This window comes from Diabrotica virgifera, chromosome 10 (assembly GCF_917563875.1).
Source record: "Diabrotica virgifera virgifera chromosome 10, PGI_DIABVI_V3a".
Lineage (NCBI taxonomy): Eukaryota > Metazoa > Arthropoda > Insecta > Coleoptera > Chrysomelidae > Diabrotica > Diabrotica virgifera.
The window spans coordinates 104,306,913-104,323,159 of NC_065452.1; the positions used below are offsets into that span (position 1 = coordinate 104,306,913).

General features: G+C 33.2%; 1 protein-coding gene across 1 annotated transcript in view; it reads left to right on the forward strand.

Moving 5' to 3' along the window:
* The window catches only part of LOC114333445 (nipped-B-like protein B), a 178,978-nt gene that overhangs the window by 64,768 nt on the left and 97,963 nt on the right, over nucleotides 1–16,247 (forward strand). The window contains exon 7 of the mRNA XM_050663623.1: nucleotides 1,375–1,789. Coding sequence (XP_050519580.1) covers nucleotides 1,375–1,789 — 415 coding nt within the window. The remainder of the gene's footprint in view (nucleotides 1–1,374; nucleotides 1,790–16,247) is intronic.

The window sequence follows — 16,247 nt, forward strand, 5'->3', positions numbered from 1 at the left end:
AGTAGTTATTAGATTGTAAAGAAATGCCGGAACAGGTCGATTTTTATTTTTACGTTGCACTTTTTTGGCATATATTTCATTCTAGTGAAGTCATCCATCAGAGCTTGATGACGTAATAGATGATTTTTTAAATAAAAATAGGGGTCGTGTGGTAGCTCATTTGAAAAATTATTTTTTGACCACCCTGTATAAATAATATTACTGTTTATATTACTGAATAGAGAGTTGAACACCCTTTCAAATGAGCTACCAGACGACCCCTATTACCATTTAAAAAATCATCGGTTACGTCATCAAGCCCAGATGGATGACGTCACTAGTATGAAATATATATCAAAAAATTAAAAATAAATATCGACCTGTTTCAGCATTTCCTTACAATCTAATAACTACTGCCAAATAGCGATGAGGACTCTTTTATTTGGCCCACCCTGTATAAATTGTTATTCATTGTGAAATATGGCGAAATTACATTAATTTTTATTTCATTAGACATTCAATTTGAATTTAAATTACCCTTCCCACAAATGCTCAACGCTCTCAAATGAATGATTTTTGACCATTTTCTCAGGCCTGTAACTCCTATATGCCGTAAGTCTACAACTCCAAATTTTTACGCCTTATTCTACTTGGAAGTAGCCAAATTTCAATTTTTTTCATCCGTGCCCATCAGAGATATAAGGGGTCAAACTTTTAGATTTTTCAAAAAAATTACATTTTTGAGATTTTTTTTTTGAAAAAATTTACAAAGTCTTCGTTGAGACGAAGTCTCAAAGCTCAAACTTTTTTCATTTAAAGTATGTACGGATGTCTTTTACAGAAAAAAATTACAAACCATTAGCTGCTTGCTTTATGCTATTAAAAAATGCTGAAAATTGAATTTTATCAGATTACCTTTTCAAAATTTCAGGTTCATTTAAGGCCTTAAGGGTAGTTTGTAATTAAATAATGCTATGGACCTTTTTTAGAGCACACTTTTCTAAAAAGTTTGGTTTTTGATTTATTGTTCTAGGACAAACCTCAGTGAAAATATTGGCTAAAGAGCGACCATGTTGAAAATTATCGATACGCTTTATTAAAAATGGCCATCATCGGCAAAATAATTTTTTTAAAAATAAAAGGAATGCAATTTTGTACTCTGTATAGACTGAAGTTTAAAAGGTAGAAAAATAAAAAATATTAAAAATAGTCAAGCAACCAACTTAATTTATATTGGACCACTTGGCATGGATTGACCCTAATCTGTTATTATTAATAATAATTTTTGCATATTGTGCTTCTTTTTGAGTAGTTGTATTTTTGTTTGACACTGATCATCCATTTTAACAATATAGTTAGACTGTTAGTGAAGGCAGTTCTGTCTTCAAATTGTAGGCCAACAAACAGATGCAAAAAATTCAACAAAGACTGATATACCTCAAAAAATTCCAGTAACGCTGCTAAAGCAAAATTCCACTATAGCTACCGAAACAAAAGTGCAAACAGATCCAATAGACAGTGTAAAAGACGTACCACAGGAGGTAACTGACGATAAAGTAATAAAGGAGGAAAATAAACCTAAAATTGAAACTAAAGTGGAAGTAGAAGAGCCACCAAAAAGCTTACCCAGTGATATAACCATTAAACAACCAGTTATAAAATTGAGTAGGCTATCCGAAGAAGATCAAATGCTTTTACAGAAAAGTCTTAGGGAATTTATAGAAGTTAAACCCAAATTAGCCAAAGATCTGGGTATTGAACTCAGTGACATCAAAGATAACTCCGAATCTGACGAGGATTTGGATAGTAGGTAAGTAAGAATTCGATATATTCTGTTCTTTCTAGGTTGATAGCACAGCATCTCATTATAAATTCAAAAATGTGTCCGGAACACTATAGGTTCGTTAAAAAAAAAAGCTACTCGTAAGCATTTCTTCATTAAATGTGTCTTTACTTGTTATCTTTCGTTGTATCCTCCCTGTATTGTGAAATGTAGGTAGTTGATACAATATATTCTAAAGTTACCATTAAAAGGAAAACGAAGGATCTGCCTACTCAGTGTCGGGAAATTGGGTATAAATATTTGGAAAATGAAATTTTATTATAATCTAAATTTATTATACTTAGTATAAATATGTACAATATTTAAAATATATACTTATTAAATGCCTGTTAAGGGGGAGGGGTATGGTTTGAAATATTTAATTTTTTTTATTATTTCAAATAAAAGTGCATACTTTCAAGAATACTCTCTGAAAATTTCAAAATAATCGGAGTAAAATTACCAGAGATACAGGGTGTTGAATATCCCTACCTTCGACTCGCTTTGCCGCGGCTTCGCGCCAGCACGCTTGAGCGTAGTGAGAAACGTTAAAAAACTGTTCGCCTTCTCTTTTGTAGATTACTCCGCAATTCAAAAAACATATTCCAATGTTCATCACTTTACGATTTGGCAGAGAAATAAGAAGATGAAGATGCAGTTGTCAAAACTTAAAACGCATTTTTCTCAAAACTGCTTTTTCAAATGCGGTGGACATTGTAACTGAAAAACTACTTGACCGATCTACCTGAAATTTTGCATAGATTTTCTTTAGACATTTCGTGAGGTAACAACGTCGAGATATTTTTCGTTTTGTGCTTATTTTTTGTTCAACAATATTAAATCTGTTGGTTTTCACAAAATGTTTATCAAAAATTTCGTATTTTTGACTTCTGAGTGATACCAAAAATTCAAAAATCATTAAAAATAAAAAAACTCGACGTTGTTACCTCGTGAAACTCATAAGCTAATTAAATCTTTTTGAATTTTTTGTTTCGTATGATCCAGTGATGAGTTCTGATGTCCACCGCAAAATCAATTTTTTTTGAGCTGCCGGCCAAAATTTGTCGCCAATGGCTTATTTTTCAATATTTTGGATTGAATTTTTTCCTAAATATTCTTTGAATTGTACTTAATATGTTTATTTAATTTAAAAATAAAATAATTCTACCATAGCGTCGAAAAAAATTCACAAAAATGTGCTTGATATGTTGATTTCAAACCTTACCCCCCCTTAAAGCAATTTCTCGCTATACAATAACTAAAGAACATAATAGATAAGCACAAATAAATAAATGTCACAGTTCAGTTATTATATCATATCGTGTTTATGATCATCATCTGAATCTGAAGTTGTGTTGTTTGGTGCAATGATAATTGGTTATAATAAACATTTGTAAACCAAGAGTTATATCTAAGTTCCATAACTTTTTGAAGTTATACTTCTTTAGGCGCGCTTGGGAATAAATGTATATGTGCGCGAATTCATCAAAATTTTTGGTGCTACGCGCAGATGAAACGTTAAACGTTTACTCTGATTGGGTATTACCATGACCTGTCAAAAATTGTTCAATATGGCGGCTAAGGGTAAACAAATGTTGTGTATTAGTTTTTATTGTTGTGAGGAAAGAGACAAAAGTAAGTTTATAATTGTAGTGACTTTTTAAATAGTTTTTAAAAGCAACAGGTACTTAATTGTAAATGTCTTAGTATTGCAATAAAAAATTACATACCTATTGGGAAAATCTAAAATGTACCTAGTAGGTAATGCTTCGATTTATATAATTTGATTACCAACAAAATTTCTATCAATCTTCATCTAATATATTGTTTTCTTAAGCCGGATTTATGTTACGACGGGGACGTGGACGGCACGGGTCACGTTGAAGAATCGTCTGATATGAAAAACATTGGGTAGTTTATTCTATAACGGAACGGGGCGACACCGGGAACTGCCGAGGACGTGCGCTTTCTATTATTCCACGCGCCGTGCTGTCCACGTCCCGGTGTAAGATAAATCAGCCTTTACTCTATGTTTTGTTGTATTTTAATATTTTAATTCCACAAAAATCAAACTAATTTGATTAACTTCAGACAATAAGCAACTGTCAAAAAGTTTAAAACGTTCAGTTGGTGTGTCTTCCCACATCACTGGTGTGTCTAAATGGCTGAATTTTAACTTGTCAAATTTTTATTTTTTATTTTTTTATACATTTTATGATTGTAAGTATATTTATCATACAGTATGTCCCTGTAAGTTGTATCCATATGGAAAACTTTTTTATTATTAATTTTACGAAAAAAAGTTATTCTTCATAAAAAGCTCTGCATGATCCAAAACCTAAGATTCAACCATCAGATATAAAATTTTATGAATGCTATACGAGGTATGTCAAAAAATTTGAATTTCACTCAAGAGTAAAGTAGCTTTATTTTTCACAATATTGAAAATTGCGATTATGAAAAGTTGCTTGGAATTAAAAACTATATTCTAATATGCAATTACATCCTTCTAATTGAAAAAAAAACAATTTTTTTTTGAAAAATTACATTATTTTCAGTTATTTCAATTCTGATAACTCTGTTATTATTAATTTTACGAAAAAAAGTGATTCTGAATAAAAAGTTCTGGATAGTCTAAAACCTAAAATACAACCATCTTATATCAAATTTTATCAATTTCATACGAGGTATGTCAAAAAAGATAAATTTAGATCAAAAGTAAAGTACCTTTATAGTTCAGAATATTTCAATTAGAAGGATGTAATTACATACTGAAACATAGTTTTTAATTCTAAATAACTTTTCATAATAACAATTTTCGATATTGTGAAAAATAAACGTATTTTACTCTTGAGCGAAATTCATATTTTTTGACATACCTCGTATAAAATTGATAAAATTTGACATATGATGGTTGTATTTTAGGGTTTAGACCATAACTTTTTATTAAGAATCACTTTTTTTCGTAAAATTAATAATAAAAGAGTTATCTGAATTAAAATAACTGAAAATAATGTTAGTTATCCATAATTTTTCAAAAAAAAATTTTTTTCAATTAGAAGGATGTAATTGCATACTAGAACATAGTTTTTAATTCCAAACAACTTTTCATAATAGCAAATTTCCATATTGTGAGAAATAAAGCTACTTTACTCTTGAGTGAAATTCAAACTTTTTGACATATCTCGTATAATATTCAAAAAATTTGATATTTGATAGTTAAATCGTAGGTTTTGGACCATGCAGAGCTTTTTATGAAGAATAACTTTTTTTCGTAAAATTAATAATAAAAAAGTTTTCCATATGGATACAACTTAGGGACATACTGTATAAATATTTTTTCAGAAAATACTTATTTAGTTAAATTTTTGCCAACAATTGTTCAGAAATAATTTCTTTGTGGCATTTTTCAATGTGTTTGTGTGTGTTTTATTCTTTTATTTTTTAATTTTTGGTATTGTTTTAATAACAATTTTTGGAAAGTAGTAGTAAGTATTAAAATTAGTTTAATATTTAAATAAAATATAAATAAGCTATTTAAAGTATATTGATTTCGTTGAAATCATATTATAGAAGTATAACTTCTTACCTGCGTACAAAGTACACACACATTCGTTTTTCCTCCTTTTTTGCATGCTGTATATGTACATTGTTTCCAATTTTCTGCAGCGACTTTCGATAAAGCTTCCTATAAATACGCCAGGGAAATAAGACAAAAATATACCATGTTCGGGACACTTGACCAGCCAGGTTGCAAATGGGTTTTTTGGGTACTATATACCTAAAATACATTATAAATACAAAAATGCCCGTCACAGTTTGGAAGAGAAATTTAGTTATTAACAAATAAGGGTCAAAAATGGCAGTTTTTTCGTTTAAATCGCTGCAGGTAAAAATATGATAATTAAATATCTTATTTATAATATTTTTCTTTTGGTAGATGAGCCAAAGTTTAAAATAGCACTTTTTGAATTTTGGTCCGATCATTTGTTGCTTCGGATATTGCAAAATAAAACTAAAGGTAGAATTCCGCACCAAGCGACCGAGACAGGAGACCGCGACAGGCGACAGATAGGCGAGGTCTTCCCACGACTGCTCTCAATTCAATTATATCAGGGTAGTTCTGCAGCCCGCGACCGAGACCAGCGACCAACTATAGCCTATCGCGACCTATCTGTCGCCTGTCGCGGTCTCCTGTCTCGGTCGCTTGGTGCGGAATTCTACCTTAAAATTTCGAAAATAAAAAATTTGCTTTAACTTTTGCGAAAATGAATTTAAGACTTTCATATTTCATGAAAAGTTGAGTCAAACAGTCCACACAATGCACAAAAATTTTTAAGACGATGCGTCAATTAGTTTAAATTTTATTCAATTTGTTTATCCCAAAGAGCTTTTTTTCGCAATGTTATTGTTCAGAAAATAATAATGATACAGCAATTCTGTGAAAACAACATGAAAGAAGAATAGTCATATTTTCAACGCATTTAAAAAAATTATTAAAAAGTCATTTTTATCACTCCGAAAACATTTTACTGAAATAGAGTCATTTTTGGCTTATAAACAATTTGAATAACTTTGTTAATAATGACTGTAGGCTAAAACTACAATGGGATTTGAAAAACTGGTATTTTTGTACGAATTTTTAAAGAAAAACTTTTCGTCTAGGTTAAAATTACGGTCAAAGTTAGCCACTTTTTTTATTTAATTAACGGCTACCTTGTTTATAACAAGCAACCTAACTAGAGCCATTTTGAAGTTGAAGGTATATAGTTTATGTGTAAAAGTTTGAGTAAACTTTGAAACTCAACAGAGTGGTTAATAAAGTTTTAAAAATGGCGTCCTAACGGAATGGATTCGTGGTCGGTGGAGGGGAATTATTAAAATCCGTGCACTCAAAAAATTAAACTGATTCTTTAAACATATGCTGCGATTAATATCGCCGGAGCTTGTTGATGGATTTTGATCATAATTTTTTTAATTTGTATGTACTCTTAGCCTTATAGAGTAGGTACGTTATGTACACACATCCCCACCTAACATTACAAAATGTTAGGGGGAACTCCGCTTCTCACTCAGGGATATGAAAAATAGATTACGACCGATTCTAAGACTTACCAAATATACATATATTATAATTTCATAAAAATCGGTCAAGTGGTCTCGGAGGAGTATGGAAACTAACACTGTGACAGGAGAATTTTATAGATGTAAATATATAGATGGCTATTAACAAATAGGGGTTGGTGATAGAAGGGTGAAAATTAAGGGTTGTATGTATTTTTTAATTCTACATCATATAAAATTAAGGTAGATAATTTTGTTTAAAAAAATAAAAAAAAATGTCAGGAGGGCAACCCCCTTATAACTTATGGGTATAAAAAATAGATTAAAACCTATTCTCCGTCCTATAGGATATACGTATAAAATTTCATAAATATCGGCCAAGTCGTTTCGGAGTAGTATGGTGACGAACACTGTTACAGGAGAATTTGATGTATATAGAAGTAACTGTGAATTAAATAATAAAAGTGGCTAACTTTGGCCCCAATTAACCTAGGCAAAAAGTTTTTTCTGAAAATTCGTGTAAAAATACCAGCTTTTAAAATCCTAAAGTAGATTTACTCTATAGTCAATATTAACAGAGCTACTCAAATTGTTTATAAGCCAAAAATGACTCTATTTTACTAAACTGTTTTCGGAGTGATAAAAACGACTTAATGATTTTTTTCAATACCTTGAAAATATAACTATTCTTCTTGCGTGCGGTTTCCACAGAATTGCTATATCATTATAATTTTCTGAACAATTACATTGGGAATAAAAGCTCTTTGCGATAAACAAATTGAATAAAATTTAAACTAATTGACGAATCGTCTTAAAATTTTTTGTGCATTATATGGAATGTTTGACTTAACTTTTCATGCAATATGAAAGTCTTAAGGCCATTTACGCAAAAGTTATAGCACATTTTTTATTTTTAAATTTTTAGTTTTATTTTGGAATTTCCGAAGCAAAAAATAATAATCAGACCAAAATTCAAAAAGTGCATTTTAAACCTAGGCTCATCTACTAAAAGAAGAATATTATAAATAAGATATTTAATTACCCTATTTTTACCTGTAGCGATTTAAACGAAAAAACTGCCATTTTCGAGCCTTTTTTGTTAATAACTAAGTTTCTCGTCCGAACTGTGACGGGCATTTTTGTATTTATAATGTATTAGGTATATAGTACCCAAAAATCCATTTGAAACCTGGCTGCTCAAGTGTCCCGGCAAAAACCTTATTTCTCTGGACTAAAAAGTCTTTTCACATCAACTACTTTGAATGTATTGTTGTTTTCGCTACGTCACTCTTTAGTCGTGCCCATATTAGCTATATAGGGTTAAGTTGACAGTTATATGGGGGTAAACGAAGTACTACAACTACAAGTAGGTAATGCTCCAATCGAGCAAATGAAAACATTAAAATACTTGGGAATGAAGGTGAATGACCAATGGGATCCTCAACAATAAATAAAATGCCGTGCCGAACAAACAAGACAAGCCTTTATTAAAGTTAAACCGCTACTTTGTAACCGCAATCTTTCATTCAATCTTCGCTACAGAATGGTTAATTGCTATGTATGGTCCATATTGTTATACGGCATGGAGACATGGACGTTAAAAATATCTTCCATTAATAAGTTATAGGCCTTCAAAATGTGGAGACTGTTAAGAATGGTCCGCATACCATGGACAGATAGGGTGAGAAACGTGGAAGTCTTAGAAGAGCAAATACTGAGAGAGAATTGCTCAACTTGATCAAGGCACGAAAAATTGGATACCTGGGCCATATCTCGGGAGGGGAAAAATACGCAATCCCCCAACTAATCATCTAAGGAAATATTGAGGGCAAGAGAGGAGTAGGTCTCAAACAAATATAAAGAACTGGACAGGCATAAGCAACACTGGCGAACTTTTGTATGCTGCAAAAACAGACGTCTGACTTTAAGATAATTCGCCAACGCACTATTGGGACCGTGCAAGTTGGGACGAGCGACACCTGGTTTCACAGCTCAGCAACATTTTTAGCACTTTTAATTATATTGGCCAATTATATTAATCCTGGTTACTAGATAATTGTCAAGGCCATAGTCCAAAAAAATAATAAAGAAAAAGTAAGATTCAGGTTATGTTATTAAAACGTAAACATTGTAGGTATGTAGTAAATAAAATTAATTATTAAAATGCAGTACTACAAGCAAAATACAATTAATGAAATTCGCTTTAATAATTGCATATCATATCAATATTGTCGAGCAACATATAATTTTTACAATTTATATCTTTCTCTCTCTCTCTCTCTCTCTCTCTCTCTCTCTCTCTCTCTCTCTCTCTCTCTCTTGTCGTTTCCCCATTACTGAGGACCGTGATTTCTTCCAATATTCCTAACAATGTTTCTCCATTGGTCTCTATCTTCAGCTGCTCTAAGAGCTTCGCAGAATGAGTTTCCAGCTGAATGCTTTATTTGGTCAGACCATCTAGTTGGTGATCGTCCTCTTGATCTTCTCCCCGGAACGTTTCCAGAAACAATTAATCTCTCCGAACTCTCGTCACCTCTGCGAACCACGTGACCAAAGAATTGCAGAATTCGTTGCAGACATATTGTGGACAGCCTTTTTTTAATATTGAGTTGGTTTAGAATGGAAACGTTTGTCCTATGAGCTGTCCAAGGTATGCGCAGCATTCTTCTCCAGCACCACATCTCAAAGGCATAAATTTTTTGGCGCTCGCATGCGCGAAGAGTCCAAGTCTCTGCTTCGTATAGAAATATTGAGAATACAAGGGCATTCACCAGTCTCATCTTGATATTTTGAGATATAGATATGTCTTTCCAAACTTTAGTTAGGCGACTCATCGCATTTTTTGTCATGCCAATACGTCTCCGAACTTCTGCTTCACAGTTACCATCGTTAGTTGTACTAGACCCGAGGTAGACAAAGGTGTTTACTATCTGGTATTCATGTAACATGTTAGTCAGTTGAATAGTGTCGAATCTGTCAACCACCATTATTTTTGTCTTAGCTTTATTGATTTTCAGACCAACTTTATTGCTTTCGTACTCAACTCTTCGCAGAAGATCAAAACATTTCTTGCTCATTTGCTGCTATAAGTGTAGTGTCATCAGCAAATCTTAAATTGGAGATTTTCCTACTAGCTACTGTTACTCCACCGGCCCATTCTTCTAAAACCATCCTCATGACATGTTCACCATAAATGTTAAATAAGTCAGGTGACAACACGCATCCTTGTCTAACACCTGTGATGTTGGGGGTTGCTGGACGAAGACACTCCCGAACAAACAAACTTAAACTTTCTACATATCTTTATTCTTACAAGGTTAAAGGTACAGTTACAACTACGTCGACCGACATTATAGTTAGGATAGGTCAAGGTGACCCATATCTCGGTAACTATATCCCCTGACCACGCGCCAGCAGAGTTCAGCGAACACACTGATACAACAATGAATGTCTCAGGTACTCGACCTTCCCACTTATATCTTATTATATTAAAAACAATGCCCATATGTATTACCATATATGGTTATGCTATACGTATTTCAATAATGACGTGTGCTGTGTTTGCAGTCTTGCGAATGAGTTGAATACTTTGAACTTTGCTACTATCGTAATAAATTATACAAATTGCAACTATAATATTGACCTTATTCTTATAACAAATAAATTAGGAAAATTCCGTGAGGGTTGTCGTGTACCATCACATCTCTCTGGGCGGGGAAAAGATGAAAGGGAATTTCAGTAACAATTTCCTTTCATCTCTATTTTATATTATTTATGCTGACTGACGTCTCTCCTTTATAAGAAAATTAAACAAACATATTAAAGAAAATGAGAAAAGAAAAAAAATGAGATATATAAATATTTACACTGAACCTTAAGTACTAGTAAAAGTCTTATGGTGGACTATTATTACACTTTTACACTATAACACTTTTCAGTACTTATTCTTTTTATATATTATACAGCTTAACGTTATTCTTATGTATGACTACTTGTTTACCCTTTTTCTCAATAATTACGTTAGGCGTTTCATCTTTAATTACGGTATATGGACCCGAAAACAAACAGTTAAGTTTTGTGTTTGGCTCCTTTTTTATTAATACCTTATCTCCTGGTTTATAAGTTATTTTACTCGTTTTGGCATCATATATTTTTTTTTTGCTGTGTTTTGTATGTGTTAGTGTTTCTCTGGCCTCCTTTGCGGCTACTTGTAGTCTGTATTTCAGTTCCATGGGATAGTCGTCAAAATTATACAGGGGTTCTATTTCGTTTTGAACATTTGTCGGCAGTCTACATATTTTTCCGAACACTAATTCGAACGGAGTATAACCCGTTGCTGAGTGTACTGAAATGTTATACGAAAAACAGAAATATTGCACCCATGTACTCCAATTTGTAGGGAATTTTGATAGTTGTATCCTAAGGTACGCATTTAAATGTTTGTGAGTATTTTCTAAAGCTCCTATTGTTTCGTGGTGATATGCTGTTGAGTTTAGTTTCTCTATTTGCAATAATGAGCATGTTTCCTTAAATGTTCTTGCCATAAACTCTGAGCCTTGGTCTGTGACTATTTTTCTGGGTACTCCATACCTCAGAATAAAATTTTCTACCAATGCCTTGGCTACTGTTTCGGCTTCTTTGTTCTTTATTACATATCCTTCTATGTATTTACTTAGCTCACATTGCAGTGTCAATATATATCTATTCCCACTGTCATCCATCTCAAATGGTCCTACTAGATCTATAAATATTGTGTCGAATGCGCAGGTGGCAGTCGATGTGATAGTTAGAGGTTGTTTGGTTATGATAGAATGCTTATGTCTTTGACAATCGTCGCATCTCTTCACAAATTCCTCGATATCTTTTCGTAAACTATTCCAAAAATAATATTTCCTTATATTTTTGTACATTCTATTTATTCCGGCATGCCCTCCTGTTGGTAACATGTGAAAATCATTAATTATAATTCTTCTTAATTTTTCATCTGCTATATTCTGTTTGTCTTGTACTATACATATTTTGATATCTCTTTCTTTAAATATTTTAGGATCCTTTCTTATCTCTTCAATAATTGGCTGATTCTTATTATTCTTTACTAGTACTAGTTCCTTTATATTCTTTTGTGCGCACATTTGAATCAAGGCTCTCAACGATGCTCGTAGCGCAGACGTTGATCGAGGTTCTTGATATGTCGAGTTTCTCAACGACGCTCGTAGTGCAGACGTTGATCGAAAATCTCGAATCAGATAAATAATATCGTCTTCTTCATTGTACAATATACTACTATTTGTATTTTCTTCAGCCGAATCTAGCTTCATTGTTTTGCAATCGTCCTTGTCTATCAGTTTTACCTCTACCGCACTTTTCGGGAATTTCAACAATTCGACTACGTCTGGTTGATCAGTCCATTCGTTCTTCGAATCGGTGATTTCCTCCTGCTTTTTCGTTTGTGCTCTCGTCATCACTAATATACTTTTCTCTGAGTCCTTATTTAGTTGCTTTAGTTCTTCTGATGTAACTTCTATTCGTGATAAGGCGTCAGCTGTTACATTTTCAGCTCCTTTCACGTATTTAATTGTAAAGTCGTATTCTTCTAACTTCAATCTAAATTTGGTTAATCTGCTGGAAGGGTTTGTCATACCAAATAGGTACACCAATGGTCGGTGGTCTGTCAAAATAATAAATTCTTTCTGTAGAAGGTAATGTCTCCATTTAGCAATGCTCCATACTATTGCCAGTAATTCTTTTTCTATCGTAGGATAATTCATTTCCGCTTTATTAAGTGTTCTACTGGCATATGCTACCGGTTTGTCATTCCCGTTTGACAAAGTTGCTCCTAGTGCGATGCCAGATGCATCTGTCCGTAGAATAAACGTGTTCTCCTCCGATAAATCTGGGAATTCCATTACGGGGGGGTTTGATAATGACGTCTTGAGGCTTTCAAAAGCTTTTTGGCATTCTGTTGTCCACTCAAATTTTACATTTTTCCTTGATAGTCTATTTAGAGGTGCGGCTATTTCTGCAAAATGATTGATATGTTTTCTGTAATAATTTGCAAAGGCTACGAATCTTTTTGCTTCTTTTGCATTTTGTGGTATTGGATATTGTTCCAATGCGGTGATCTTTTCCGGATCTGGTGCTACACCTTTATTCGAAATCTTGTGTCCTAAATATAATAGTTCTTTTTTCATAAACTCGCATTTAATTGGATTTAATTTCAGATTTACTTTCCTTAGTCTCTCTAATACCTTCACTAAATTCTGATTATGCTGTTGTAGACTGTTGCCAAAGACTATCAAATCATCAAGATATATAAACATGTTTTCATAATTTAAACCTGACATTGCCATAGTCATGGCTCGTGAGAAACATCCTGGGCTTGTCTTTAACCCCATCGGAAGTCGTGTCATTTGATATTGACCTCTATCGGTTGCGAATGCTGTGTACGGTCTGGACTTAGAATCGAGTTCTATTTGGTAATATCCTTGGTATAAATCTAAATGTGAAAAATATGTTGCTCCTGATAAAGCGTCTAGGATTTCTTCTATGCATGGTAATGGAAATCTGTCATTCTCAATTTTGTTGTTTAGTTGTCTGTAATCTATCACAACTCTCCATTTCTTGTTTCCATTTTCATCGTTTTTCTTTGGCACTATAAGTAGTGGAGATGAGAATTCTGATATTGCATTTTCAATAATCCCGTCTTTTAACATTTTGTCTACTTGTCTATTTATTTCCGTTTTTTGTCCGTGTGGTAATCTATACGGTTTTGTATAAGCAGGTGATACTCCTTTTTGCAATTTTATTTTTGCTTTGTATACGTCCGTCGTTGTGCATGGATCGTTTTCTAAGAAAAACACATCGGAATATTTTACACATATTTTTTCTATTGCTCTTTTTTCCTCTAGCGATAAATTTTTTGTGTTTATTATATTCAAAAGTCTTTCGGCACGACTCACCGATTGTTTTGATTCTCCCATGTGGAAAACGTCGAACTTGTCTAATCTTTCGACCTTCGGTCTAAAATTCTTAACAATTATTTCTCTATCATTGATATTTAATATCCTTATTGGTATTTTTCCGTCGACTGGTTTTGAGACTGTTCCTGCCGAGAAAATTCCTTCCGCTATCTCCTGTGGTATAGTTACAAAATCTCCGTAGTGTGTCCCGATCTCGAAAAAAAATAATTTTTCACATCTCCTAGGTATTATTATCGTATAAATTTCTCCCATAGATAGCATTTTAAAATCTCTTCTCATTCCTTCTACATGTAACGATAATTTTAAGGATTCGTAATCTATTGTAGCAAAATATTGGTATAAAAAATCGCTACCAATAACCCCATCGACTTTATTTGTGAAACTCTTCATAACTGCAAATTCCTGTGTCAACGTTATCTTCTCTGAGTTATCTAATATTTCAAGGTCACACAATAAGGTTCCCCTTGTATATATAGTTTTTCCGGTAACACCTCGCAAGCTAATACGTCGGGTTTTGTTTATGTCGGTGTAGTTTTTATCTAAACATTCTTCAAATAAAACGCTGACTGTTGCGCCAGTGTCAATTAATAGTTTTTTGCGTTTTCCTCTGTAATAAACATTAATATAATTTAATCCACTTGCTGTGGAATTATCTGCCTCCATTTGATGGGCCACGAAAAAAATCTACTTCTTGTATTGTGCTTGTGTGTGGTTGCTCTTGGCGGGGCTGCTCCTCTGTTGCGAAATATGCTCCTGGTGAATTTCTGTTGCTGGGGTTTCTACCTTGCGACCAATTATTATTTCTCCCTCGATGACCATGTCCTGCTCCTCTGTTTCTTTGAGACCTACCTCTGTTATGATATTGTCTTACTTCGTTTCCATTTGTATTTCTATTATTATATGTCTTGTTACCTTCTTTTCTCCTGTCAAAACTATTTTTGTATCCGTTTGTTGTATTTCTTCTTCCGCCTCTATATGTTTTATTCATGTGGTACATTCCTGCAGTTTCCGTTCGAGTTAGCGATTCTTCGTTCTTTGCGCTTGTTATCGCTTCCGCTAAAGTGCTAAAGTTCTTGGCTTTCAAAATTGTCTTTATCTTGTCATTTTTTAAACCGTTAGTAAACACGCTTATTGCAATTTTTTCGTTTACTTTGGCCAGCACTTCTTCTGCATCTCTGTTTCCCTCTGCTTGTGCTATTGTTAATTTAGCCATGAGCTCCTCTAAACTTCTTCCAAATTTTTCTATTGACCTATTCTCTTGTTTCGCTGAGTTGATCTCCGCTGACAGAACAGGGATAGATTGTTTTACTAGAAACTTTTCTTTAATATCGGTTATTAGTGCCGCGTTTGAGTTGTAAGTGGTCTTCAGTCGTAATTTTGCTGCTTGCGTTAGTTTCACCTTCAACAGGTACTTTGTTAGTTGCGGTTTTCCTTCATCATCTAAAAATTCATCGTACAGTTCAATTGCGTCTATGAATGCTCTAATTGATTCTTCGGTGTTTCCTATGTGAGGGATCAGGTTCCCTGCTGTTTTCAGTTCGAATTTCTCTCCCATCTTGTCGTTGTTATGTTCAACTTGTCTTTTCCGTAGTTCTGTTTGGACTTTTCCGATCTTTTCTCCAATTTTTGCAATAATATCTGCAATGAATTTGTCTTCTGCTGCCTTACAGCTGTCACCTTTGTATATTTTATGCACCGTCCTAAACTGTTCCGTGATAGTCCTGAGTTTTTCCACCCATTTATCTGTGATTAGCTTATTTTTCCTTCGTTCTATAGTGTCTTTTGTGAGATTCCTATTTAATATAGTTATATCTTCCAGAATACGTTGAAATCTTTCCTCGAACATAAATTCGGCTTGGCCTGACTACGTTACTCAATAGTATATGGCCTAGTGTCTCGAAGTCTCAATTACTTCGTAAAGCTTATCATTGCCGTTAAGTTTATCAAATATAACAAAATGTAACATATAAAATAATATAATAAAACATAAATGTAAGTAAAATAAAAGGATCAATAATATTGGATAACCGTCAATATTTAAAGTGTCAGTAAATAAGTAAGTGAGTAATTATATAATAAAAAAAAAATCAAAATTTCAATATGAAAATAAAAAAAATAGTCATCAAACTTACTTCATAAGCAGTTAAACTGTATTGTATTAAAAAGAAAAATTACTCACGAATATGGGTTCATGTGTCTATGCATTTGGTCCTGGATTCTGGGCGTCTAACCTCAGCATCTCCATTGATTTAGATACTTCCTGTCGGATGTGGCGTCGAAGCTGCTTCTTCCATCGTCGATACAGTAGTCATCCGACGATGATTATGGCCAGGCTGAACGATACAATTCCCAAAACTCCCGGGATTGATAGCTTCTCGTTTTCGCCGGTTTCAGCTGTCACA